Below are 23,222 nucleotides of genomic sequence, written 5' to 3'. Positions count from 1 at the left end.
CATGAACAGGGACGTAGAAAGAGAAAGACAGAGGGCTGAGAATATAGGTGTTTCCTTCATTTGGGACAAAAAGGGGAAGACAGCTAACAAGACAACAGAGAACAGGTAATTAGAGATATTACAAGAAGACCCAGAGTGTGCAGGGTTATGGAAATCAATGAAGATGTATTTTAAGGGAGGAGTAGGTATCTACATCAGCAAGGCAGGAGCAGCAGAGAGGTTGAGAGGAGAGAAACACTGCTCTTTGAACAGTTTCTGTAGAAGCAGTTTCTGTAGTTTCTTCAGGCAGTTTAGGAGAAAGGGAAGCAGAACATTCTATTCTGATGAGGGTGAGAGCTGGAGATAGCAGTGAAGTCTGGGGAGGCTTTGCAAAATTGCCAAGGGCCCTGTAGTCAAGGCAAGGCAAGCATGGGTATTGAAGGCCAGGTTTCCTGCATGGCCTACCCTGGGTGGGAGTCTCCCAGAAGGACGTCCTTCCCTGTCTACATCAGTGTTTCTGGTGAAGCATAAAGGCTTGGCTCAGTCATTTACTTCATTTTATTCTCCTAATGAAGGGGTATTTTTATGAAACAGCCATGATGAGTAATTTACAATGCATGAATATGAATGAGAAACATTTATTATGCCAGAGAAATGAAGTTTATTGGGAAGTAAATGAAGTCTCCTCCTTGCATTCCAGAGAATGCCAAAGAAAAAAGGAAAACAGGAAATGCAGTAGTATGTTCAGGAAACACCCTAAGTAGTAACTGGAGCTCAGATTACAGGGAGCTGAACATCTTTAGAAACAAAGAGGCTCGACCCTCAACAGGAAGGAGTTGTCCAGACATTGGAAGTTGATGATGTGTGTCTTTGCTTGGGTCAGGAAAGCTTTTCAGCATTCTAGAAATAACATAGAGGCAAGATGAGGTTTCTTGATGTCAGCTGAGCTCCAGAAAAGTCAGGACTGGAGGATCCTTCCTGTGGTTGATCTAAATGGCTTTGTAGATGTCTTCAAAGAGGATACAAGCTTTTCAATTACAGCAACCCTTTTGAGAGGTGCCACAGGGTCCACAGGAGTTGCCACTAGCATTGGTGGTGGCGCATGGGTTGCAGGGGAGCCTAGGAGGACAAGGAGGTTTAGAATAGCTTTAGGAGGAGGTTTTAATGCACATAATACCTTGGGCTTAATGACACAACCTGTGAATTCTCAGTGGCTGGAGTTAGTTGGAATCAAGTTCTTTTTGTTTTGTTTTGTTTTGTTTTTGAGACAGGGTCTTGCTCTGTTGCCTAGGCTGGAGTGCAGTGGTGTGATCTTGGCTCACTGCAAGTGGGAGCCAAGGCTCACTATGCCTCCCAGGTTCAAGCAATTCTCCTGCCTCAGCTTCCCAAGTAGTTAGGATCACAGGCATGCGTCACCATGCCTGGCTAATTTTTTGTATTTTTGGTAGCGATGGGGTTTCACCATGTTGGCCAGGCTGGTCTTGAACTCCTGACCTCAAGTGATCCACCCACCTCAACCTCCCAAAGTGGATTATAGGCATGAGCCATTGCACCCAGCCAGAACCAAGTTCTGATTACTACCAAACCCTTCTCTCTCTCCCAGAATGCCATGTGCAGAGGTGGAAAAATTGTGCTTTTCAAAAATATTATCTCATACTCTTGAGGTCTCCTGGAACTTAATGTGCCTTACACAAATGTTATTCCTACGACTGGCCAGCTCCTGCCACCACTCCTCCATTGTTAGCCCCCTGAGACAGGGCTGTTCCCTTACCTTTGGCCTCCCTCTGCTTAGCTATCACAGATCACTGGACACATGCTACACAGTTAATGTGTGTTGCCTGACTAGCTGAAAACATGGCCACCATTTGTGTGCCTACAATATCCCACTGTACACATTCTTCCCAGACATTATTTGCCCCATACTCACTTGCAGTCCTCACTCTCCAGGAGGCTCCGGTACGTGTTAATCTCACACTCCAGCCGGGCACGCACATCCAGCAGCACCTGGTACTCCTGGTTCTGCCGCTCCAGGTCACTGCGGATCTCCGCCAGCTGGGACTCCACGTTGGTGATCAGTCTCTGCACCTGGGACAGCTGGGAGCTGTAGCGGGCCTCGCTCTCCGTCAGCGTGTTTTCCAGAGAGTCTCGCTGTGGTGGGGAAGATCAGGAATGTCAGAGAGCTGCTCCTTCAAAGGGTTTCTTCACAGGATTCCGAGGAAGTCACAAGCTCCAAGAGCTAAGGAGAGTGTGTGGCCCCAAGCACATCCCCGGGACTCTGCCTCCCAAGTTCCCATCGCTCACCAGCAGGTCTGAACAATACACACCAGGTTGTGCTGGGCCTGCAGCTCGATCTCCAGGGCATTGACCGTGCGTCTCAGCTCGATGATCTCCGCCTGGTAGGACTGCAGCTGCTCTGAGCTGGATACCACCTGCTTGTTCAGCTCCTCGGTCTGAAACACCCAAGTGGGGAAAGGATCAGACCCTGTCTCCAGGGCCCTGGGTCACCTCGGGTCCTGAGTGGCCATGTGCTTAGATGCCCACCTGCGTGGCGAACCATTGCTCCACTTCCCTGCGGTTAGTTTCCACCAGAGCCTCATACTGACTCCTGGTCTCGTTCAGGACCTGGTTCAGGTCCACAGTGGGGGCAGTGTCCACCTCCACGTTGAGGCGGTCTCCAAGCTGGGAGCGCAGGGTGTTAACCTCCTGTTGGAGAAAAGGGAAACAATGAACCTGCGGCAATGGATCTGCCATTTTCCTGCTCCAGGGAAATGAGCACAATACTGCCCAAAAAGCACTAAAAGGAATATTCTGATCATTCCCAAAGAGTGACACACACATTTTATAGCAATAAACTCCAACAGGGATCACATCAATTGCTGTCCCATGGAAGATGTGCCATCTTCCTGCTCTGGGAAAATGAGCTTGATGCTGCCCAGAAAGCACTAAAAGGGGCCGGGCACAGTGGCTCAAGCCTGTAATCCCAGCACTTTGGGAGGCGGAGGCAGGTGGATCACGAAGTCAGGAGATCGAAACCATCCTAGCCAACATGGTGAAACCCCGTCTCTACTAAAAATACAAAAATTAGCTGGGCGTGGTGGCACGTGCCTGTAATCCCAGCTACTCAGGAGGCTGAGGCAAGTGAATCACTTGAACCAGGGAGTCGGATGTTACAGTGAGCCTAGATCACGCCACTGCACTCCAGCCTGGTGACAGAGCATGACTCCGTCAAAAAAAAAAAAAAGCACTAAAAGGAAGATTCTGATCATTCCCAAAGAGTGACACACATTTTATAGCAATAAACTCCAACAGGGATCACGTCAATTGTTGTCCCATAGAAACTGAAACAACCTCACACCTTCTACAAGACTAAGTCTAAACTCCTTGGCATATGCAAGTCCTTCCTCACTTCCCATCACATCTTCACTTTCATCACACCCTTGGAGGTACTGCATGCCCAGCCATACCCAGATACACCCTGCCCTGCCACTTCTGTGTCTTTGTTCAACCTCTTCCCTCAGACTGAAACACCCAAGTACTGGAATCCTCCTCTTTGCATCTGAGAAGAGTTCCCTATCTCCTCTTGGGCAGCCTGGATTATTTCTAGAGCTTACTGCTTGTACATCTCATATGGTACTTGTTTCACTCTGTCTTGTTTATATCACTGTGTTTATATGACTGTCTTTCTATACTAGACTGTGAGCTCTTTTAAGAAAAGGGCCATGTCTTACTTCTTTTTTGTCCCTCCATCTCCACCACCAAATTCAGGACCTAGCAGTGATCAGCAGAGAGCAGGGCTCAATGAATGATGTCCCTCCTCAGTAATTCCAACACCTGCCTAACCCTCACCCAGCCGCTGAAGAATGAGCAGCTCACTCCACTCCTTGATATGGATGTAGCACCATCACTCTCTGAGAACATCTTGAGTTCCTCAGAGAAGGATCCCAGACCAGGGATCCAGACAGTAATCCTCTCCTGATTCCCAGTGCTAGTAGCTTAGTTCTGAGGCCTGCTTTTGTGAATTTGTTTCATACCTCCTCATGGTTCTTCTTCAAACAGATCAGCTCCTCCCTCAGGGACTCCACCTGGGACTCCAGGTCAGACTTGCAGAGGGTCAGCTCATCCAGGATCCTGCGTATGCTGTTGATGTCCGACTCCACCAACAGCCTCAGGGACTGCTCCGTCTGGTACCTGCACGCGTCGGAGTGGGAGGATAAGTCAGGAAAGAAAACCACCTTCCCCTCTCATGTGTTGTTTGGGTAGAATTGGCCTGAATCTTCTTGAACTTACACAGTTTTCTGCCTCTTCTCTTCCATATGCTTCAGTCAAGCTGTCCATGGATAGGCTGAAGAGGTTCCCTGACTCACCTAACACCACGAGGAGCCCACAGGCACACATGAGATGAAGTCTCTCACTGTGTTCTCGGTTTTGTTAGCTAATATACCACCAAATCAATTCCCAAAGAACAATTCATTTCAACCTCTGAATTTTGTGGTTTAAGAAACACTTCCAAAAAAACCAGTATAGACCAAAGAGCAGGCAGCACATGAGTCTAGTTCCCTATTTGAAACTAATTTTACATAACCAGCCCTAGGAGGAGAAATAGGGAGAAATGGCTTTCTCCTCTCTTCCAGGCAATAGTAGGTCCCTAGGGCCATGAAAGAACCATAGGGACCTTGAAGTTCAACATACTTGCTTCTGAAGTCGTCAGAGGCCAGCTTGGCATTGTCAATGTTCACCACCAGCCTGGCATTCTCAGCCTTGGCACACAGAATCTGAAAAGAAATTTCTCTCATGAGGTACACTTGAACTTGAAAATGTCTTACTGTTCAAAGAGAGCCAGCTGCTGCTGGCCCCCCATATGGCCAACCCCCTCACCTTCTGCTGGAGCTCCTCAATGGTCTTGAAGTAGGACTGGTAGCTGGGGCACAGCAAGGGCTCCTGCTGCTGGGACCGCTCCTGGATGAGTTTCTCCAGCTCCGCGTTGTCCCGCTCCAGCTGACGCACCTTCTCCAGGTAGCTGGCCAGGCGGTCGTTCAGGAACTGCATGGTCTCCTTCTCGCTGCCATTGAAGGAGCCCTCGCAGAACCAGTTGCAGTTGCTCACATTGGCGGGGATGTTGCAGGCCCCAGGCAGGGTGTAGCCGTGGCAGCTGGGGGGCACGCAGGGCCGGGAGGAGCAGCTGGTGCGGCAGCCCAGGCTGGGCAGGCAACAACTGTAAGACATGGTGCTGGAACAGGTAATGGAAAAGCAGGTAAGCTGCTGGAGGTGGATGTGGGCAGGATTGAGTCTCTCCTTCTTCTGCAGTCCTTTTATACCATTAATTGTGGGTGGGGGCTTGGCATACAGCATAGTTTCCTTTCCTAATGCTTCAGCTAATTTTTCTCCAAAATATGCCAGTTAGATGCTTCTAAAGAGTCCCCCCTCAACCCATAAAATTATTCCATTCAGCTTATGTCATACCAGGCTCTTCCTGGGTGCTAGTGGTTGGTGAAATCAGAGTTTCATCAGATGGCTTCATAGGAGATAGAATCATCACAGCCCCAAAAGGCTGTCTGCATTACTCAGAGGGGAGGACAGCCAGGGATATGGGGTGGAGTTGTTTGGGAATCAGGGATTCCTCACCCAGGAGTTTCCGCCACTGTTCTTTCTCCCCAGAGAGAGAGCTCTGAGAGAGAGCTTTGAGAGTTACTCTTCCAAGTAACTCTTTCCTCCCACATTCATCCATGTTTCAGCATTCAATTTGTTTTTATAGCAGAAACTCAACCTGTATTCGCCGAAATGATCCTGAGCCTTACTATTGGTTGGGGTTTAGGGAACTTGCCAACACATGGAGCAACTGAAAACAATGGCATGTTCATGGTTGAGAAATGAGAAAGTAAAATGGAAACCAATGGAATGGATGGGAATATACCTAAAAGAGGGCATCTGCAAACGGCAGCCCACACGTCAAGTTTACCCTGCTGAATTTTTGTAAATAAAGTTTTTGTTTGTTTGTTTTCTGTTTTTTTTTTTTGAGACAGAGTCTCACTCTGTCGCCCAGGCTGGAGTGCAGTGGCACGATCTCGGCTCACTGCAACCTCCACCTCCCGGGTTCAAGCAATTATCTGCCTCAGCCCCCCGAGTAGCTGGGATTACAGGTGCCCGCCACCACACCCAGCTAATTTTTGTGTTTTTAGCAGAAATGGGGTTTCACCATGTTGGCCAGGCTGCTCTTGAACTCCTGACCTCATGATCCGCCCGCCTCGGCCTCCCAAAGTGCTGGGATTACAGGCGTGAGCCAATGCGCCCGGCAGTAAATAAAGTTTTAATGGAACACAGCCATGCCCATTTGTTTAGCTATTGTATATGGCTGCTTTTGTGCTACAGTGGCAGAGTTGTGTAGTTGTGACAGAGACTATAGTGTCCACAAAGCTCTAAAATTAAAAAATTTGCCAACTTGTACTAAAGCAACAGCCTCTCTAAAGATGAGCAAGAGTAGAAATATCTAGAAGAAAAAATATGCTGGAAACAGTCTGGGGCAGTGAGAGTTCAGATGGCAGCACTGAAGCATGAATATGAAGCATAATACTGCAGACTCACCAAGAAATGAAAATTGGAGCAAGGGTGCTCAGAGGTATCTTTGTATCCATGGTGGCTTTTTCTCAAATTCTCTGGAAATTTCTATCATCTTATTTCTAGACTTGTTCCTCTTTCTAGAGTATTAACTCTCCTAGAGGTATGACTATGCCAGCCTGAGATGCTTCCAGGACAATCCACAGTGCCCATGAGAATGCAGATTTACTCTGTTGTCCCTACAAGTAGACACTGTCTCTGATAAGTGTGCTTCTATCACCTCTGGGATCCAGTTACCCTTTGACTCTTGCATAACCTAGGGAGCCTCTCTATTGCCCAATAATCACTCTTCACAGAATAGCCTTCCCTACCTCACTTCTTTTCCCTGTCACTCTACCTTGCCTTTGTTCTGCAGAGAAACAAAGTCATGTTTCAGAAAGAAGTCCCAAAAGATTATTTGTGGAACACAATACAAATCATTTAAAGAAGGCTGCATCTGAATTTCAAAGGCAGCATGAGAGGAGCAGAAAAGCACATCTTCGATTTTATTTATTTGAGTGTTTCCTCTTTTTTTCTTAGTTTATCTAGAGGTTTGTAAATTTTCTGTGTCTTTCAAAAAAACTCTGTTTCATTGATTTTTTGCTATTGTTTTTCTAGTCTCTATTTTTATTTATTTCTGCTCTAAGTTTTATCGTGTCATAATAAAATTTAGAGCAAAAAGTGTTATTATATCCTTCCTGCTGCTAACTTTGAGCTTAGTTTGTTCTTTATCTTTTTTAATTTTTTAATTTTTGTAGGTACATGGTAGGCGTGTGTGTATGTTTAGATATAGGTTTATGTATATACATATATAAAACTTTCCTCTTAGTACTACTTTTGCTGCATCCCATAAATTTTGATACGTTGTGTTCTCATTTTCATTTGTCTCAAGATATTTTCTAATTTCCTTTTTGATTTCTTCTTTGACCCATTGATTATTTAAATGTTTTTTAATTTCTACATATTTGTGTATTTTTCAGTTTTTTTCCTATTTCCGTTCTAGTTTTCTAGTTTCATTCCATTGTGGTAGGAAAAGATACTTAGTATGATTTCAATCCTCTTAAATTCGTTAAGACTTGTTTTGTGACCCAACATGTGATCTATCCTGGAGAATGTTCCACATGCACTGGAGAATATGCATTCTGCTACCATTGGATAGAACGTGTTATTTGTTAGGTCCATTTGTTCTATAGTATTGCTCAAATCTGTTGTTTCCTTGTTGATTTTCTATCTGAATGTTCTATTCATTATCAAAAGTGAGTTACTGAATTCTTCTATTATTGCATTGTCTATTTCTCCCTTTGGTTCTGTCAATGTTTGTTATATATATATTAGGTGCTCTGATGTTGGATTCATATATGTGTGCAATTGTTATATCTTCCTGGTGAATTTTTTCATTATTATATAATGTTCTTCTTTGCCTTTTGTGACAATTTTTGACTTAAAGACTATTTTGTCTGATATATAAGTACAGCCATCCAGCTGTCTTTTGGTTACCATTTGTACGGAATATTTTTTTCCCATTCCTTCACTTTCAGCCTATACATTGTCTTTAAATCTAAAATCAGTCTCTTCTAGATAGTATGTAGATAGAACTTGTTGGTTTTTTGAAAATCCATTCAGCTACTCCATGTCTTTTGATTGGAGAGTTTAATTCATTTACATTTCAATAAATTATTGATAGGGAAAGACTAATATTGCCATTTTGTTAATTCTTTTGTCTTTCTCAGAGTTCTTTTGTCTCCCTTTTCCTATCTTGCTGTCTTCCTTTGTGTTTCATGGATTTTTGTATTGATATGTTTTTATTCTTTTTTCTTTTTCTTTTGTGTATCTTCTATAGGTATTTTTTTTGTGATCATCATAGGGCTTATATGAAACAACTTATAACTGTCTGTTTTTAGCTGATAACTTTCACTGCGTACAAAAACTACTCTTTTGCTTCTCCCACACACATCTTTTATGTATTGATGTCATTATTTACATCTTGTTATATTGCGCATGCATTAACCTATTTTTATAGTTATAGTTATTTTTAATACTTTTATCTTTTAAATTTTATAGTAGAGGGCCAAGTGTGGTGGCTCACACCTATAATCCCAGCACTTTTGGAGGCTGAGGAGGGCAGATCACCTGAGGTCAGGAGTTCGAGACCATCCTGGCCAACATGGAGAAACCCCGTCTGTACTAAAAATATAAATATTAGCTGGGCGTGGTAGCAGGCGCCTATAATCCCAGCTACTCAGGAGGCTGAGACAGGAGAATCGCTTGAACCCAGGAGGCGGAGGTTGCAGTGAGCCGAGATCACACCACTGCATACCAGCCTGGGTGACAAGAGTGAAACTCTGTCTCAAAATAAATAAATAAATAAATAAATAAATAAATAAATAAATAAATAAATAAATTTTATAGTAGAATTAAAAGAGTGATTTACCTACCACCATTATAGTATTACAGTAGTCTATATTTATCAATGTATTTACATTTACCAGCAAGTTTTATACTTTCACATGCATTTATATTACTGTTTAACATCCTTTTGTTCCAACTTAAAGAACTTCCTTTAACATTTTTTGTAAGGCAGGTCCAGTGATGATGAACTACCTCAGCTTTTGTTTATCTATAAAAGTCTGTATCTCTCCTTCAGTTTTGAAGGATAATTGTGCTGGGAATGATATTCTTGGTTGGCAGTTTGTTTGTTTGTTTGTTGGTTTGTTTGTTTTCAGCACTTTAAATATATTATCCCATGTCCTTCTGGCCTGCAAAGTTTCTGCTAAGAAATTTATTAATTACCTTATGGAGGTTCCCTTGTACATGATGTCACTTTTCTCTTGTTGCTTTCAAAATTCCCTCTTTGTCTTTGACTTCTGACAATTCAATTATAATGTGTATCACTTTGATTTATTTGAACATCTTATTTGGGATACACTGGGCTTCCTGGATCTGGATGTCAATGTTCTTTCTCAGGTTTCAGGAGTTTTGAGCCATTATTTTTTTTAATAAGTTTTCTAAACTTTCTCTCTCTCTTCTCCTTCTGGATCTTCCTAATGTGAATATTGGTCTGCTTGATGATGTCCCATACATCTCTTAAGCTTTCTTTACTCTTTTTTATTCTTTTTTCTTTTTGTTCCTCTGGATAATTTCCAATGGCCTGACTTTGAGTTCACTGATCCTATCTCCTGCTTGATTTCGTGTGCTATTGAATCCCTCTATTGAATTTTTCAATTCAGTTATTGTATTTTTCAGCAGCATGATTTCTGTTTGGTACTTTTTGTATTTTCTGCCTTTTTGTTGAAAATTCTCACTTTGTGTATTGTTCTTCTGGCCTTGCAGAGCATCTTTAATTATGGTTATTTTGTTTTTATTTTGTTTTGTTTTGTTTTGTTTTGTTGAGACAGATTCTCACTGTGTTGCCCAGGATGGAGTGCAGTGGCATGATTTCGGCTCACTGCAACCTCCACCTCCTGGATTCAAGCATTTCTCATACCTCAGCCTCCTGAGTAGCTGGGATTACAGTTGCGCACCACTGTGCCCAGCCAATTTTTATATTTTTAGTAGAGATGGGGTTTTGCCCTGTTGGCCAGGCTGGTCTCAAACTCCTGACCTCAAGTGATCTACCCACCTTGGCCTCCCAAAGTGCTGGGATTACAAGCATGAGCCATTATGCCCAGCCTATGATTATATGGTTATTTTGAATTCTCTATTTTGAATATATGGTTATTTCAAATTCTCTTTCAGGTAAATTGTATATCTCTTTCACTGGGGTCAACTTCAGGAGATTTATCTTGTACCTTTGTTTAGGACATATTTCCCTGTTTCTTCATTATCCTTGGATCTTTGTGCTGGTGTCTGTGCATTAGACAAAACAGCCACCTCTCCCAATCTTCATGGACTGGCCTTGCACTGGAGAAGAACTTCACCAATCAGCCCAGCCAGAGATACTGGGGACCTCTCAAATTTTTGTGCTAGTCCAAACCACCATCTTTGCAGCCTCCAGGCATCTTGAGTATGGCTAGTTTCCATCAGCACTCTGGCACAGGTGAGACAGAAGCCCATCCCTGATACTGTCCACAGAAAAGTCAGAATATTGGACACAGGTCTAACTCTTTCTCTCTCCAGGGAGAGCCTGGGACCCAGGGTTTTTCACTGGCTCGCTCTGAACTTGGCCGGGGGAGAGGGCTGTGGTGAATATTCATGTGCTAGTTAAAATTACCCTCTTTGTTCTCAATGGCTCCTAGATGTCTGGAGTATGCTGGATTCCATCCGCATTCTAAGACAGGCAAGACAGAAGCTAGTGCGTTGGCAGCCCACAGAAAAATCTGAATGTTGGATGTATGGTCCAGTTATTTCCTCCTCTCCCTGCAAAGAAGCTGGGAGCTGGGGATTTCCTCCTAACTATATGACACTATGCTTAGAAAGCAGGGATTATTGTGATAGAGTATCTTAAAATCTTTCTACCAACTTTGATTTGGCTGGTTTTACACTCATCCAGGGTGCAAGAGCCTCTCAAATTGTTACTAGATTTCTCACAAATAAAATTTATCTGAGTTTTATTATTGAATTAGTGTGTCCATGAGGGTGAGGAGGGTCCAGGGCTGCTTATTCCCTCATCTTGCTGATGTCACTCTCCAAAAAACACGAATTTGAAATTAAATGACCTGGATTTACATCCTTACCTATGATATGAGCTCAGAGAAGTTCATTCCCTTTTTTGAGTCTTGTTTATCTCATCTCTTGAATTGAAATAATAATAATGCTGCCTACCTCATAGTTTTGTTTTTTTGTTTGTTTGTTTTTGTTTTTGTTTTTGTTTTGCAAAAGGTAAGGTATTGTGTGTGAACATGTTTGGGGGAGGGGGTGATGATGTTTATTTCCATAAACTTCATTGTTCCTATTGTTGACCCAGGTGGCTCAGATGAAGAATTTTGTGAAAATTCTACTTTGTTAAGCAGACAAATTGCCCATTGCCCATCCCAACCCAGTGGTGCTCAAACTTCACCCACTTACCTTGTAAGTACAAGGGGCACAGAACTCTATTCATAAATTAACCATCAAAATGCAATTGTTAACATTAACTTAGTGGTTGAAATAGGAAGTTGGCAGATAACCATTACCTCTATCTTCTCTGCTAAGTTCCTGATCTTGTGGGTTTGGTTATCTTATTTGGGGTAGTTCTTGAGGAGGACAAGTTCTCCACATGAAATTGTAATATCACCAAAGCCTCTTTTCTGGTACTGGGATTGAAATGTGCTTTTGTTATCCTCTTGGAATCTTCTAGACTTATAGCTCTGTGCAAGCATTTGTAATAATGATAATAATGGCAGTGTTGTTGTTGATGATGATTCTGCCATTTCATCAAGGCTTATTAGATGCCAAACAAGGCACTAAGCACTTTGGCACATTTCTCATTTGATTCTCCCAACAACTGTATAAGGTTGGCCTATTATTCCCATGTTACAGATAAAGAAATAAACTGGGAAAGGCTCCAAATTTGCCCTAGATACAGGCAATAAATGGTGGAGCAGGGATTTGAACAATTCAGGTCTATGACTCCTGATCATGAACACCTAAACACAGCACAAAACCTTTATATTTGGCACAGAGGTTTCTCTGGTTTGTGAGGGAAATATTCATTGCTTCCCATTGCCTCTTACTTCATAGTCTTTCCTTCTGGTCCCCTCTAGGGCCCTGTTCCCCACCCCTTCATACTCCATCATTCCTCCAAAGGCCTCTCTGCCCAAGCCTTTGGGCACCCAGCTAATCTCTATGGTACCTTCCTGAACTAAGGCCAAGTCTTACTCATTTATTTTTCTCCACAGGGAAATAATCGTCCTTTTGCATAATTGATCCAAACTGGAAACTAGATTGTCTTTTCTGAACATCTAAGCAAATTAAAATGCATAATCACATGACCTAAGTGATTTAGAACTTAGAAGAAAGACTACCCTTCTAACCATGAGTTTTAACCCTGTAAAAGTTCATCTCAGAAGTAAATTCAGTTTCCTAGAATCAAAGAACTCTAAAGCTAGAAGGACCTGAATTTATGGAGGAGAAAACTAGTGCCCAGACAGTAAGGTAGTACGGAAATGAATATCAATCAATCACTTTCTAGTCAGATAGTCTACTAGGTACCTTTGCATATAGTATTTCATCCTCACCCCAGAACCTGAGTGTTCAGGTTCCATTTTTGTCATCATGTAGCAGAGATGAAGAATCTGAAATGTCGGGAGGAAATTTAACTCATTCAAAATGACACAAGTAAGCAGGCTTCAGTCGGCCTGACCCATCATATTTATTGTGAGTTAGAGAGATGAGACACTGACCTAGGCCAGGCTGTGACAAAACATAACAGCTGGGAGAAAATGCAGAAGAGAGATCCTGGATTCCAATACCAGCTATGAGCACCAGACAAGACACACCTAGGCTTCCTGCACATTGCTTTACTCCTCAGAAAACTGGGAGTTTAAAAAGTAACAAATCCCATCTGGGCGCAGTGGCTCACGCCTGTAATCCCAGCACTTTGGGAGGCCGAGGCAGGCAGATCACGAGGTCAAGAGATGGAGACCATCCTGGCCAACATGGTGAAACCCCATCTCTACTAAAATATAAAAAATTAGCTGGGTGTGGTGGTGGGCACCTGTAGTCCCTGCTACCTGGGAGGCTGAGGGAAGAGAATTGCTTGAACCTGGGACGCAGAGGTTGCAGTGAGCTGAGATGGCGCCACTGTACTCCAACCTGGTGACAGAGCGAGACTCCATCTCCAAAAAAAAAAAGTAACAAATCCCACAAGCTTATCATGGCATGGCTTGGCTCCCGGAAGTAACAGGATATGCTTATATAGAGGAAAATGCTGAGCACTCCTGGACAGCCTGCTGTTCTTCCTGCAGATCCTGGCAGCAGCCTCAGGCCTCAAAAAACTCAAATGATGGCTTTAACTCCAGATGTAAGGATGGAAAAAAAAAGAGCCTTAGCTCCATCCCAAAGTAAACATAAAATTTGCAGGGAAACAGAAAGGAAAAGAAACAGCAAAAGTATCCAGGAGATAAGCCTAGGGAAAAGTCAAAGGTCGGAGAGTGGTAGATCCTGCCGGCTAAGAGTTTAGACCAAGACAGCTCAGGAGGCAATAAAACAGGTCACCAAGGAGCATCAGACATGCCAAATAGCCCAGACAACTGAAAAAGGAGCTGCCCGCCCACCTATCACAAGAGGAGCCTGGGGCCAAAAAGTATCAAATACGCGGAGCAGACCATACACTTCTGGTGCACAGCTGGGTTTAAAGAAGAAAGAATTTATGGTGTGAAAGACCATACGACAATATGCAAATCCTGCTGTTGAACCTAAATCCAAAAAGAAAAAGAAAATGATGATACTTTTTTAACCTTAAGAAACTTAGCTATACCAGCAATAATAAAAATTGTCAATAATCCTAATAAAAATACGTGGTCTACAAAGTGTTTCCATAAACACTTTTCCATGCTTCCTTTGGCAAGTTTATAAAGTAAGTAGAGAAGACATGGTTATCTCCACTCTACCTTTGGGGCAACTAAAGCTAGGAGAAGCCACATGACTTATCCAAAGACACAGAGCTATTAAGGTCATAAATGTCAGAGCTAGAATCCAGGTTCTGGTAAGTGAGTCTCAACCTAGCTCATTGGAGGCTCATCACCTGTAAAGCTTCTAAAACTCCCAGTGACCAGGCTGAATCCCGGATCAATTAAATCAGACTCCCTGAGGGCAGACTCAAGCCTCAAAAAATTGTTTAAGTTCCCTGGGTGATTTCAAACACAGCCAAGGTTGAGAACCACTGTCCTGCCGTGTGTCTGATGATGATGACAGAGCACCTGGAAATAATTTGAAAGCCACATGGAAATGTTTAAGGGGAGGTATAGCTACAACGATTGAGATTTTTATGGTTTAAAAAACATGGCAGAATTTACAGATCCTATAAATTTTGCCTCCAGCCAGAATTTTTCTTTATTCCAGGATGCCATCTCTAGTCAAAGCATGTTTAGAAATTTCTGTTTTGTTAATGTCTGTATCTTTTTAATATCCAGTTTGCTGATAACAAACCTTTGTCCTTTGAGGATAGGTTTGACTTTTTTGAAGCTGTTCAAAGAGAAACCTTGTGAGTGACGTAGACAATCAATTTGGATCATTTTTAAAACCACCTCCATAGGATTGTGACTCATAATTGAATCTAAAGGCAGTTCCTGAAGAGACTTGCCAAAAATTAGTGGGAATCTGTGCATAGGGTTCAACAATGTGAATGTACTTAATGCCCCTGAATTGTACATTAAAAATGGCTAAAATGGTAAATTTTATGTTGTACATATTTTACCACAATAAAAATAAAATCAGAGGGCTGGCAGGGTTGTGTTTCTCTTTAAAGGGTCTAGAGGAGAATGCTTGCTTTTTCCAAGGTCTAGAGATGACCTGCATTCTTTGGCTCATGACCCACTTCCTCCATCTTCAAATCCTGCAAGGACAAGGCAGGTTCTTCTCACATCACATCACTCTGACCTGGGTCCATAGTTTCATCACCTTCTCACTCTTCTGCCTCCCTCTTCCACTTTTAAGAACCCTGAGTCCACCTGATAATCCGAGATAATCTCCCTATCGTAAATTCAGCTGATTAGCAACTTTAATTCCGTCTGCAACTTCGATTTCCTTTTTTATGTAATCTAACATATTCCCAGGTTCCAGGAATTAGAACATGAACATTTTGATGACGGATGGAGGGGACAATTATTCTGTCTACCACAGGAGCTATTAGCAGTACTTTTGTATTATTGTAAAATAATATACATAACCAGGATGTGGAATAAAGAAACAAGCAACATGAGAGAGAGCCTCTGGACTGAGCTTGACCTTGGGTTTGGAGGAAATCACAGACACAGGGTGAATCATAGTAGAGACAGTGTTCCAGGTCAGAGGCTTCTCACAAGCCAAGCAGCAAAGCACAAATCCAAATCCATCCTGGAACTTGAGTTTTAAAAAGAAGAATCAAGGGAGAAATTATGGTGGAGAGAATCATCGCTTTAGGAAAACAAACAAAAATATATTTTTTATATATTTATATATATATACATACAAAATTCCGATTCACTTGATCATTTTAGGACACAGGACTATGTTTCACCCAGGTGGAGTCTGATACCCGCTGGGAAAGCCTGGTGTGGTGGGAAAAGTCAGAGACCTCTGATCCCTTCAGATCAAAATGGCCCTCTATGGTTTCGGGAGGTCTATGCTTAAACACTTCCATGGGTCTTCATGAGAGTCAAAGAGAGATGCCCTTTCTTGATAAACACCGATGCCATTGGGTACCAGCATTGTCCCTTTCAGTACTCAGAGTTCCTTCTAGCACCCACCGGCTGTTCACAGTGCCAGGGGACTGGGCCTTATAACAGCACTACTTGGGGACTAGTTTTTTAACAAATTGTCAGTAAGTTGCAGTCAGGAACTGTGTGTTTCTTCATGTGTCTCTCCCCATCCCACCACCCAGCGTCTGCACAGAGTAGGTATTCAACAGGTACTGGTTGGATTGAATTGAGAAAGGCCAAAGGATCAAATAAAGAGTTGACGGGGTCTCTAAGACCTGGAGTCGAGGAGGGAGGACAGAAGCTGGAAGCCCAGGCTGATAATGATCGACCCACACAAGGGAAAGGAGGAATTCCTGGGCATAGCAGGGCAGGTCAGAGGGTTTCTTTGCTGGGAAATGCCTGGACCACCAATAACCCAGAATAATACAGCACTGAACCCGAAACTCCTGCTGAAAGAACATGAGTTTTCCAGAGCTTCTTTCCAGCCCGCAGCTCATGCCTCCTCCATTCAGATTTGGATACAAGCAGCTCTGGGAGATGTCCAAGTTAGAAGGGAAATCCAAGAATAGCTAAGGGGAGATAGGGACTGCAGCACTCAGCACCTCCACCCTCCTTCCCACTGTCCTGCCTGCCTCGCTCCTGGGTCCAGGGCACCAGATTCACCATCTGCCCCTGAGGCATGAAACTGCTCTGGTATCCAAGAGTCAGGGCATTATATGGCCTGTCTTTCAAGTGGCTTTTTATAGCGTACTCAGGTGATGAGCACGTTGAAACAAATGAATACAAATGAAAAAGGCATCTGCTTTGCCAAGGAAATGATATTTATTAGGAGGTTAAAAGGGAGGGCCACTGGCACATCAGAGAGTTCTCTGGGTGAGCATAGGAAGGAACAGACCCCCAGGAAGGAAAGGGTGAGCAGGACAGTCTGGAGTAGTTGGGGAGGCTGCAGGCTTTGGGTGAGTTTCTTGGCTGCCTTACTCGGGCAACTCCAGCCATGCAAATGATGTTTTCAGGCCCCTTTTGTTGAACCAGAGCCAGGTCACAGCTCTGGAGTCCTGGGCCCTGCATCCTTGCTCCTCCGGCATTCCCTAGGTTCTAGCGCACGAAGGAATTGCAGGGCCCACAGCGGGGGCGTGGGGCACAGGGTGTGCAGGGGGCAGGAGGGACACAAGGGGTACAGGGATTGGAGAGACAGGGTCCGATGGGCTTGCTGCACGCGTTGGTCGTGGCACAGGGATTGCTGGGCAGACTGGAGACAAAAGAATGATGTGGAAAAGTGAGTTAAGGGCAATTTTAAAATCATATGCCAGAGATATCCCCAAGGGTAAGAATGCCTGGGTCAAGGGACTTGACCTGGCCTAGAACAGAAAAGGCACAGACTCCCCTGCTACAAAGATAACTCAAATTGTTAATGGTCTCCCTGCCATAGAGCACCAAGGTTGACAGAAACTCTGAAACTCTGATGTCTACTCTCAAATCCATTCATGCCAAACTGATGACATGGGGTGAGTCATTTACCTTCTCCAAGCCCCAGTTTACTTTCCTATAGAATGGAGGGAATACTGATCCAGCCCACCTGGTGGTAATTATAAGATCAAATCAGGTAGCCTATGGGAATGTACCCACTAGACAATACAGTATTGTAAAAAGTAAGGCATTGATCACATATCATGCAGTCATGCATATTATCATAGTAGAATGCAAAGACTTGGCAGTGCAATTTCAGTTTGTACATCAAACAACTCTTGCTACCAAACCATTTATGTTTTAAATGATGGCCATATTATGTTGTCTGAGTTCTGTTTGAGCATGTCTAGTGTGAAGGCATAATTTCCTTTCCAAGGTATGCAATATTTGCATGGTGTCTAACTGTTACACTCACACGTGCATCACTTCATCAAACACGTCTGCCCATGTACTCACTTGCAGTCCTCGCTCTCCAGCAGGCTCCGGTATGTGTTGATCTCACACTCCAGCCGGGCACGCACATCCAGCAGCACCTGGTACTCCTGGTTCTGCCGCTCCAGGTCACTGCGGATCTCCGCCAGCTGGGACTCCACGTTGGTGATCAGGCTCTGCACCTGGGACAGCTGGGAGCTGTAGCGGGCCTCACTCTCTGTCAGTGTGTTTTCCAGAGAGTCTCGCTGTGGTGGGGAAGATTGGGAATGTCAGAGAGCTGCTCCTTCAAAGGGTTTCTTCATAGGATTCCGAGGAAGTCACAAGCTCCAAGAGCTAAGGAGAGTGTGTGGCCCCAAGCACATCCCCGGGACTCTGCCTCCCAAGTTCCCATCGCTCACCAGCAGGTCTGAACAATACACACCAGGTTGTGTTGGGCCTGCAGCTCGATCTCCAGGGCGTTGACTGTGCGTCTCAGCTCGATGATCTCTGCCTGATAGGACTGCAGCTGCTCTGAGCTGGATACCACCTGCTTGTTCAGCTCCTCGGTCTGAAACACCCAAGGGGAGAAAGGATCAGACCCTGCCTCCAGGGCCCTGGGGGGCCTTGGATCCTGAGGGGCCACGTGCTTAGATGCCCACCTGCGTGGTGAACCATTGCTCCACTTCTCTGCGGTTGGTTTCCACCAGGGCCTCATACTGACTCCTGGTCTCGTTCAGCACCCGGTTCAGGTCCACAGTGGGAGCAGCATCCACTTCCACATTGAGGCGGTCTCCAAGCTGGCAGCGCAGGGTATTGACCTCCTATGGATGCAGAAAATACAAGAGTTACTATGCTCAGCAAAGAGTGGACTCTAAGGAATGGCATTGCTTGTTGAAACCCTGTTAGTCTATTTTCTCGGAAAAGAAACTTTGAGTGGAGCAGTTTGTGACAGCTCAAGGCACTCCATGTGGCATAGCCCCCTCCCCACCATCTGCTGTGCCATGGCACTTGGCTTCAGAAAAAAATCCCAAAAGTTTGCTTGGATGCCACTGAAGGATGAACTAATTGATATTCAACTTTCCCAGTTTACAGTTGGCTGTGAGGACCTCAGAATGCCAAAAAAAAATAGGCTGTGCAATTTCAGACCATATATCAAAAAACTCTTGCTGTCAAGTAAGAGATAAGAGCATGTCATGGCCCCTCCCAAGAGAGAGGAAGAATCTCACAAACACTCTTCACCAATACTTTGAAAGAGTAGAGACTCACATTTATAAGGTTTGATATTTTTTTTTCTTGGCCTTTGCCAAAAAAAAGACTTCACAAAGCAATAACACTGCAATGCTAGGACTCATTCTACAACTGTTGATCAACTGCAAGCACATGGAGCTGCTCTGGGCAACTCAAATAATGTGCTAGTTTAAAGTGAAAGATGTTTCCTGTCTGGGAACATGAACAGGTCTTATCTCTCTCCAATTTTTCTCTTGCCATGATGTTTTCAAAGGAAACCCTCAGTCTTGTACTCATACTCTGCATTCTGCTGCCCCAAATCACTAAAGCTACCCTGAGCCAGAGGCTGAGACAGGTTTGTGCATTTCTCATTTCTAGTCTCACCTGCTCATGGTTGCTCTTGAGGCAGAGCAGCTCCTCCTTCAGGGACTCCACCTGGGCCTCTAGGTCGGACTTGCACAGGGTCAGCTCATCCAGGATCCTGCGCAGACCGTTGATGTCCGACTCCACTAGCTGCCGCAGGGACAGCTCGGTCTGGTACCTGTGCAAGGACAGGGTCAGAGTACTACCTGGTAGGTCTTCAAGACTCACAGGAATGATTTTTGATAACCTCATGTGCCTTATCTTTCCACTTTCTGTAATGAATAGGCCCAGGAGACAGAGGTTTCTGGAGGCTCCATCAATACCCAATATTCATCCCAAAATAAACAGATTGATGTGAGTCCTCATCCATTTTTGCATTACTTTGCTTGGTTCTCCCCAGTCCTCTGCAGAATCCTTCACAACAGGTGGGTAGATCTGTTTTCAGATGGAAATCCCTTTTCTTTAAAGATTAAACAGAAGCAATGGACACTAGTGCAAATTCCAAACAACTCACTTGGTTCTGAAATCATCCGCAGCCAGCTTGGCGTTGTCGATCTGCACCACAAGCCTGGCATTCTCAGACTTGGTACACAGGATCTGGGGAGTGAGAGGTGGCTTAGTGAGGACTGAAAATAAATATGAAATCATCAACTTTTTAAAAATGACTTAAGCCATTTTGAAATAAAAGAGGAAGCAAGAATTATGACAGCACAGAAGCAAGAAACACACTTCTGTATCACAGACAGAATCACAGCAAACTCTCTTGCTTGGAGATGACAGCAATGCCGCTCACCTTCTGCTGGAGCTCCTCAATGGTCTTGAAATAGGACTGGTAACTGGGGCACAGCAAGGGCTCCTGCTGCTGGGACCGCTCCCGGATGAGGTTCTCCAGCTCCGCGTTGTCCCGCTCCAGCTGACGCACCTTCTCCAGGTAGCTGGCCAGGCGGTCGTTCAGGAACTGCATGGTCTCCTTCTCGCTGCCATTGAAGGAGCCCTCGCAGAACCAGTTGCAGTTGCTCACATTGGCGGGGATGTTGCAGGCCCCAGGCAGGGTGCAGCTGTGGCAGCTGGGGGGCACGCAGGGCCGGGAGGAGCAGCTGGTGCGGCAGCTCAGGCTGGGCAGGCAGAAGTTGTAGGGCATAGTGCTGGGAGGGAGGGAGTGAGTGCCTGGCTGAAGACAGAGTCTAAATTCTCCAAGCCACAGAGCTGTGGGTCTCCTTCCTCTAGGGAGCATTTATATCCCACTGCAGAGGGTGTGGACACAGTATGTAATGTCTTTTTTCTTTTTATTTCTTCACTTCTTTTCAAACGCCCTTTCCTTCAGTCTGTTATTTGCCTTCCTCTGAAGAGTCCCTTCTCCCATAAAATTCTTTACTTGGGCTTCTTGCTAAGTCAGGACTCCTCCGCAGACAGTCCACCCATGAAATCAGAGTTCTGTGGTAGGCCTTCAAAGAGGCTACACAGTCCAGCCCAAGTATCTGCCCTCATTAATTGAGGTGTTGATCCATCCGATGACATTCTTTTGTGTCACATAATCCTGCAGGCCCATAAACATACTCATGTCCTGGTCCACCTGCCGTTTCTAGGGAGAAACACGGATTGGTTTGAGGAAGAAGTTGCATTAAGAGGCCACAGTGGACTGTCTTTCCCTCTGCATTTAGAGAAGAATCTTCAAATGATGGAGCATTCTGTGCCTTGGAAGCCTTAAGGTGGATGATTAGAATCAATGGAGGACATGACTGAAAAGATTAGACAGCGATTTGTGTTTTACGGGTCCGTGTAATACTTCCCCCCCACCACCACATATTACTTAAGAAAATTGTAGAGGAGAGAATTTTAAAGGTAGAGGCTTTGATAACTAGTTGGAGAACAATAAGTTTCTGGGGTAAGAGATCGTTTTGAAAGAGGCTGAAAAGTGCAAACCGAGAGAGCCATAAAAAACACATTTAAGGCTGGGCACAATGGCTCACGCCTGTAATCTCAATACTTTGGGAGGCCGAGGCCGGCAGATCACGAGGTCTAGAGATAGAGAGCATCCTGGCCAACATAGTGAAACCCATCTCTACTAAAAATACAAAAAAAATAGCTGGGCATGGTGGCACCCACCTGTAGTCCCAGCTACTCGGGAGGCTGAGGCAGGAGAATCACTTGAACCTGGGAGGTGAAGGTTGCAGTAAGCCAAGATGGTGCCACTGCACTCCAGCCTGGTGACAGAGCAAGATTCCATCTCAAAAAACAAAACAAAACAAAAAAACGCATTTAAATAATCTAGGAAAGATATTCAGGGGCAGAGAGAAAGGAATAAGGAGGTCTTTGTCAAACATTTCCTAAGGTTATCCATAGTATCCGAACAGAGTAGATGGATATGTTAGGAAAGTCAGGAGATAGCCCAAAGAGGCCTCCTCGGCCTGAAATCACTTGTAGTTGATCTTTAAACTTCATATGAATTGACCCTATATTCCATAATATATCCATGTTGGCTTTAATCTTTATATATATATATATATATATATATATATATATTTTTTTTTTTTTTTTTTTTTTTTTTTTTTTTTTGAGATGGAGTCTCGCTCTGTCGCCCAGGCTGGAGTGCAGTGGAGTGATCTCGGCTCACTGCAAGCTCCACCTCCCAGATTCATGCCATTCTCCTGCCTCAGCCTCCTGAGTAGCTAGGACTACAGGTGCCCACCACCACGCCCGGCTAATTTTTTGTATTTTTAGTAGAGATGGAGTTTCACCGTGTTAGCAAGGATGGTCTCAATCTCCTGACCTTGTGATCCACCCGCCTCGGCCTCCCAAAGTGCCGGGATTACAGGCATGAGCCACCGCGCCCAGCCGGCTTTAATGTTTTTAAAAAGCACCTTTTAAATTTCCAGTTAAACTTTCAAATACTTTGCCTAAATCTCTAAGAGAAATGGATACATCAGGAAGATGTACCATATTCTGTCCTGGGCTTCCCATCTCCAGCCTGACTGGAGATGCCACCTGCTTTAAGAACCAAAGGTCTAAAGGTACCAAAGGAGGTCTCTGTGGCTGTGAAATTAAATCCAAGGACCTGGGCACCAGGAAAGAAAATGCTGAGCACGGCATGAGCAAGGGGGTTTTGCAAGGCAAGCTGGAGTCATTTGGGGTTGCTTTGGGAGGTGAAGGAAGGCACTAGAAGATCTGAGGAAGAGGTAGCCAAAGTTCTGAATATATAAAAGTTGCATAATTATAGGCACCGTCAGGTACCACCTGCATCTCAGGAGGCAGCACCCCCATCTCCACTGTGGCTTTGGCTGCCAGCCAGAGCTGCCGTTTTATTGACAATTTATTGGAGTGCTTCTCCCATTGAGCTTTCATGATGGTATTCATGTTGCACTCTGCTTGAGTCTCAGATAAAAGGTCCTTCATCTACACTCCAAGACCATTATCATTGCTTATTATAATGCTATTCAGATGAAAAGCCCCACAGCACTACAAAGAAGATCTAGACTTATAATAAAATCAATACTTTTGTTTCCTTGCAAGACAATTAAAGGGGGAGAAATAGGTGGGTCTACAGACTGTTACTCCTGAGACTCTCCAGAGGAAGAACGCAAGGCTAGGTGGCAGCTGTCTGTGGGGAGCTTCTGTCTCATTTCATCTGGGCTTGGGATGAATGGAAAGGCTCGTGCATCTGATTGATGAGCACTAGCTTGTAGATGACAGCACAGGCCTTCTGCTTCCTAACTCTTGTCAGCCTGCTCCAAGCACTGGCTTTCCAGCAAGCAGCTATTTCCTCAGCCCTTTCTTCTTCCCCAGTCAGGCAGGCTTTAACCTAAGCCCAAACTAAATGCCAGCAGTATTCTCCAAGCTCTTGGTTCCTACCTACTGATTGGCTGGCAT

The 23,222-nt window shown here is 44.4% G+C and overlaps 2 protein-coding genes across 3 annotated transcripts; both read right to left on the bottom strand.

The window, feature by feature from the left end:
* Nucleotides 1-620: 620 nt before the first annotated feature.
* Nucleotides 621-10,357, bottom strand: LOC100973499 (keratin, type I cuticular Ha4). 2 transcript variants are annotated; one of them, XM_003813833.7, is made up of 8 exons: nucleotides 6,559-10,357; nucleotides 4,855-5,206; nucleotides 4,669-4,751; nucleotides 4,011-4,167; nucleotides 2,521-2,682; nucleotides 2,304-2,429; nucleotides 1,907-2,127; nucleotides 623-1,098 (listed from the first exon to the last, which is right to left on the bottom strand). In XM_003813833.7, exons 1-8 carry the CDS (start codon nucleotides 6,606-6,608, stop codon nucleotides 1,011-1,013), a joined length of 1,239 nt encoding a protein of 412 aa, XP_003813881.3. In that variant the 5' UTR covers nucleotides 6,609-10,357; the 3' UTR covers nucleotides 623-1,010. The 2 variants fall into 2 exon arrangements, with proteins under 2 accessions (XP_034797786.1, XP_003813881.3); XM_034941895.4 differs by having other exon boundaries at nucleotides 621-1,098; nucleotides 4,855-6,639.
* A 6,330-nt stretch (nucleotides 10,358-16,687) lies between these two features.
* Nucleotides 16,688-21,890, bottom strand: LOC100971782 (keratin, type I cuticular Ha1). The gene is made up of 8 exons (XM_003813828.6): nucleotides 21,462-21,890; nucleotides 20,149-21,094; nucleotides 19,870-19,952; nucleotides 19,377-19,533; nucleotides 18,425-18,586; nucleotides 18,208-18,333; nucleotides 17,811-18,031; nucleotides 16,688-17,136 (listed from the first exon to the last, which is right to left on the bottom strand). Exons 2-8 carry the CDS (start codon nucleotides 20,587-20,589, stop codon nucleotides 16,983-16,985), a joined length of 1,344 nt encoding a protein of 447 aa, XP_003813876.2. The 5' UTR covers nucleotides 20,590-21,094; nucleotides 21,462-21,890; the 3' UTR covers nucleotides 16,688-16,982.
* Between the last annotated feature and the right edge of the window lie 1,332 nt (nucleotides 21,891-23,222).

The sequence above is a fragment of the Pan paniscus genome, chromosome 19 (genome assembly GCF_029289425.2).
Source record: "Pan paniscus chromosome 19, NHGRI_mPanPan1-v2.0_pri, whole genome shotgun sequence".
NCBI lineage: Eukaryota > Metazoa > Chordata > Mammalia > Primates > Hominidae > Pan > Pan paniscus.
Note: the sequence above shows the minus strand (reverse complement) of the source record. Positions and strands in the feature narration are given on the sequence as shown.

What these genes read in the sequence shown, in the direction of transcription:
- LOC100973499 (XM_034941895.4), bottom strand. Translation starts at nt 5,328, where the DNA reads ATGCTGTATGCCAAGCCCCCACCCACAATTAATGGTATAAAAGGACTG. An exon ending in TTGAGGAGCTCCAGCAGAAG is followed by an intron (nt 4,752 to 4,854) that starts GTGAGGGGGTTG and finishes ATTTCTTTTCAG; the next exon opens with ATTCTGTGTGCCAAGGCTGA. An exon ending in CTGGAGAGTGAGGACTGCAA is followed by an intron (nt 1,099 to 1,906) that starts GTGAGTATGGGG and finishes TTGTCCTCCTAG; the next exon opens with GCTCCCCTGCAACCCATGCG.
- LOC100971782 (XM_003813828.6), bottom strand. Translation starts at nt 20,589, where the DNA reads ATGCTCCCTAGAGGAAGGAGACCCACAGCTCTGTGGCTTGGAGAATTT. An exon ending in AGCAATGGTTCACCACGCAG is followed by an intron (nt 18,334 to 18,424) that starts GTGGGCATCTAA and finishes TGGGTGTTTCAG; the next exon opens with ACCGAGGAGCTGAACAAGCA. An exon ending in CTGGAGAGCGAGGACTGCAA is followed by an intron (nt 17,137 to 17,810) that starts GTGAGTACATGG and finishes TTTTGTCTCCAG; the next exon opens with TCTGCCCAGCAATCCCTGTG.